Here is a 4501-nt window from a genome sequence, read left to right as displayed (position 1 = left end):
TACTGTTGACACTTTGACAACAATACTCCTTAGCATCTTATTACTTCTTGGTGAAATTTACATCTTATTATTTTTTGCTGTCAATACAGTGACACCAGTATAATAAACAAAAATCAGCCAAAAAGAGAAGCCTACATTGTTTTTACTTTCTCCTATTGTCTACTGTCTATGCTTACTCCTACTGTCTACACTGAATTTTTGGGTGTGCTCTACTTTGATGTACACTATTCAACAATATATACAGTAGAGTAATTACTGTCTACTGAAAATGGAGTAAGTGTGATCTTCAGAGTGTGCTAACCTAGTATCTGTAGGTTTTGATTTGCTTGCAGATTTGTGAGTGTGATCTTCAGAGTGTGATTTGACAGTCTTCAGAGTGTGATCACCATTTCCTTGATGAACACAACAGAGAGGAACCAGTTGACAGGAACATCAAAGGATCAAGAGGACAGTAGCCGCTGCCCGCTGCGTCGAGAGGATCAATAGGAGCAGCAGATTACTCACAGGTATCGAGCAACAGAACCAAGCTGTAGTACTTACTCTCTTTTTGTGATTGCTTATGGGGGATGTGAGTACTTACTCTCTTTTTGTGATTGCTTATGGGGGACGTGAAAATTTCAGTTCAAATCGCTCCAGCCTTGTGGTATTTAGAGCACAAATTCACGTCAAGAGGAGCAGATGATCAATTCGAGTTGTCGGAGCTATGAACGCCGGAGCAGCGGCGAAGGGTAAGGGAGCTGCGGACGCGGAGCAGCGGCAGAGGGTTAAGGAGCTGCGGACGGCGGAGCAGCGGCGGACCTTGGGCTCTCGATTGGAGCGGAGGGTGGCGCCGGCGAGGGACCTGCGGCCGGCGGGGAAGGATGTCGAAGTTGCGGCGGAGGGTGAGGGAGCTGCGGACGGCGGAGCAGTGCAGCAACGGCAGACCTCGGTGACGGAGCTCTCAATTGGAGTGGAGGCAGGCAGCCGGCGGGGAAGGACAACGGCGCTGCGGCGGAGGGAGACAGAGCTGCGGATGGCGGAGCAGCGCAGCAACAGCCGAAATCAGGCTCTTGATTGGGGCGGAGGTAGGCGGCCGGCGGGGAAGGACGGCGGAGCAGCGAAGGAGCTTCCAAGCCACGGGACGAGGGCCAGGATGGAGAAGATTCAAAACTGGGAGGACCTTTTTGCAAAATGTTATTTCTATAGCGCTCGCGACAAGTAATTGGAACCGGAGGGAGTAATTAAGGTCATCGTCAAGGTCAAAACGTCTTTCTCCCTCATACATCCGGATGCGTTAGGACATCAAACGGGCGCCTTGCAGGCTCTCCAAAATTCAACTATTTGGATAATCCGAACTCCTTCAAATCGAGCCCATATGTGGGGGAGAAATGTGATTGTCTGAATTATCTGGCATGTTATCTCTCGCACACGATCCCAACACAAAAACCCCACCCCGGGACACACCCTTTCCCTTTTCCAGGAGCCCTCGGCTTTAAAATTGAATGAGACCCACCTCACCTTACTTCCCCACAGACCGCCAAGGAGGAGTCCCTCGCCAACCGCCCCGCTCTCCGCCCTAATACAATCCCACCCTTGTTCTTGCCGATCTGCCACCGCCACCAAGTGGGACGCGTGCACCACCCCTGATGCCCTAAGCCAAGAAGGCAGATTCAATGTCTCTTGAGTCATTGTCACATTGTTACATACAGTTGAATATCATGCATTACCACAAACAAAAATATGATGACAGAGGGAGTATTATTCTCCTGAATCTGATACACCACCAAGCCTAACAAAGCAATAGAGTGCACCAAACTCAAAGCTGTTTGTATAAGCAGTTTGTCAGATAATTTTGAGGGGTTCGCGGAGGAGCAAATTAAAGCAACATATGCATGTCATAGAAACACACTATCAAATAAACACTTGTATTATGAAAGAAAATGCCATGGTACTTACTACTCTTCCAAACTTATTTCTTGATGGAAATACATATATATTGGTGAATACACATCATCTTTATTTTAATCCATATACATTTATTAGCCCTGCAAACATGAACTTTAGTTTTGCAGGAGAGAACCTGAGGATGCTATTTTTTGTTAGTACACATGCCATTGCAAACCTAGCTAGATCCCTTCTCTCCAATTAATGCCATCTGAAATAATTCACGGATCCATTTCCATCATGTGTCATTAGGAGGTCCCTTGAACAAGCACAAGCAGAATACATAACATTTGCATTGCATCCGTTTTCCAGAACGACCATGAGTATAATAAAAGGATAAAATGTGTCCAAAGTCCAAACTCTAGACAAATTAGACAACTAAGATGCCTCTATTCTAATTGAGCCTCAAGATAGGAAGTGTAGACAAATACGATGCCTCTATTCTGATGGAGCCTCCAAAAGCAAAGCAACTAAAGCATTGCATATAAAAAATAAACATAGTGATATAGTTTCAGTGCAGTATAACACACCAAAGCATTACATATGACCCAATAAAAATTGGAATTGAAGCTTGCTGCACCCCCATTGCCCCCAGCCATATCCAACCCGGCAAGACGTGGTTCATATTCGATAGGTTCGGAGAACAAAATTATCCATAGCACTATAGTACATTACATGCCAATGGTGCATTTTTTTATACTAAACACATCAGGGTTTAGTATGTTTTACAAAAAAAACAGCTACAAAGATTGTTCACTATAACCAACATACACTGCTTTAACAAAGCATAGGAGTACACTATATAGTTAACTACTTTTTGGGAGATTAGATGATTTGCCCCACTTTACAAGGGGTTAGATGATTTGCCCCAGGGTTGTCTCAATAAACAGTGGCCCCGGCCCCACCCGGCAGCCTCTCAGGGGGGGGGGGGGCAAATTATCTAAATGGGAAGTAAAGTGGGGCAAAATATCCAATTTTCCAGAGCTCCGTACCCACATATTTTCTAAGCAGCACAAAAGTCAGGTGAGAATTCAGATCATAAGAAACTGATAAGCTATTGAATATAAGTAGAAGTTTAAATGTTGCTTTGTAGGTTTTTTTCACCACAAAGACACAAAATATTCATACAATGGATAAAAACCGATTGGCCAAAAGCAAAACAAAAAGCATAGGCACATAGGAACCTAATCCAACATAATCTGTAGGTATCAATCAAGATATATTAAGCTCAATATGCCTCACTTCTGAGTGAAGTCAAGATCTATTAGGGATCAGTCGAAGCAGCTTCAACACTGCAACTTCCATAGAATGCAGGACCTTGGTCGAAGTTGATCACAATATTTTAGCCTATACCAAGCTTCTGGCGCATGCTCCTATGTTTTAGTTCATGCAAGAAAAATTTATCCAGTAAACTGAAACAAAAAATTAAAATAGACGTCGAAGACATATTTCAACAATCGGCACTCCACCGTAATAATAATAGCATGTACTTGCTAGCAAAATATGAACAACTCTTATTAATTTGCATTCTTATAATTCCCCTATTCAAGATTTAAATAACTAAATATGATGGAAAACAATATTAGATGACAGGAAATAACTACAGCTCTAATCCTGGAGAGGCAGAACCCAAATTCGCTCGGTCAAATCTACAGTTAAGTGTCTGACTGTTTTTTATTGAACTAAATCAACTACGAAGAGGAAGAATCAGAAGCTTTTAGTGGTAGAAACCATCCAAGGGATACACCATCGACTACATATCTATCACACGCATGTGCTAGATATTTTACCTAACCGGAGGCTACGAAACGGACGAGGACAGTAATAAAACCATAGTGATACAGAACAGTACATACCAAAAAGAAGGATCAGTCCAAGCTTTCAGTTCAATAGTAAACCCGTAGCAATTTTTCATGCATGTCAAACTGTGCCAAAAACCTTTCTGTATCACTATGGGTTTTTCTAATGGAAACTCAAGTAAATCTCTCTTCGAAGCCGAACTTTTGCTCTGCAACATCAACATTAGAATATCCTTTCATACCGAATGTGCTTTAGTGAGCTCGAGCACCTGTGTGCTCGTTATCTCTGCCACAAGTTCGTCTCGAGATGCACAGCCCAAGAAGTAAAGGCCCAGGTATGAACTCTGTATTTGATTTATTATAGTGTCCTATGGTCCACGTATGACAAGCATCAATCGTTACCCCGTTAGACATGAAGAGCGCGGCTCGGGACGGAGGTAGACGATATGAGCCGTCTTGCAGAAGATTATGGGCTAACGGTGTGACGGAGTATATCTATGGTGCCCGGTCGTTGACTCGTTGTAGCCACCAACCTTCCCAACATAGCTCGTCTTATCCACACCCTGCTAAATCCAATCCAAATCCGAACAGATCCGCTGTGGCAATCAGTCTTCCATCTTTAGTCTTTCATGTCTACCTCATTGTTGGTCACCGTACGGAAGGAGATATAGCCGCTCATCCCATGCAGCGACTGCGGCAAGCGGGTAATCACCTGGATCAGCGAATGCAGAGAATCATTTCTACAAGTGCAACAGAGAGATGTAAGTTGCAGATTAAAC

The 4501-nt window shown here is 43.6% G+C and overlaps 1 protein-coding gene across 1 annotated transcript; it reads left to right on the top strand.

Moving 5' to 3' along the window:
- The first annotated feature begins 409 nt into the window (after nt 1-409).
- LOC119362145 lies at nt 410-1385 on the top strand. Its single transcript, XM_037627341.1, has 2 exons — nt 410-506; nt 622-1385. The coding sequence occupies exon 2, from the start codon at nt 704-706 to the stop codon at nt 1199-1201; it is 498 nt and encodes a 165-aa protein (XP_037483238.1). The 5' UTR covers nt 410-506; nt 622-703; the 3' UTR covers nt 1202-1385.
- The last annotated feature ends 3116 nt before the right edge of the window (nt 1386-4501 follow it).

The sequence above is a fragment of the Triticum dicoccoides genome, chromosome 2B (genome assembly GCF_002162155.2).
Source record: "Triticum dicoccoides isolate Atlit2015 ecotype Zavitan chromosome 2B, WEW_v2.0, whole genome shotgun sequence".
In the NCBI taxonomy this organism is placed as follows: Eukaryota; Viridiplantae; Streptophyta; class Magnoliopsida; order Poales; family Poaceae; genus Triticum; species Triticum dicoccoides.
The sequence above is the reverse complement of the archived record's forward strand: the minus strand, read 5'-3'. Positions and strand labels throughout refer to the sequence as shown.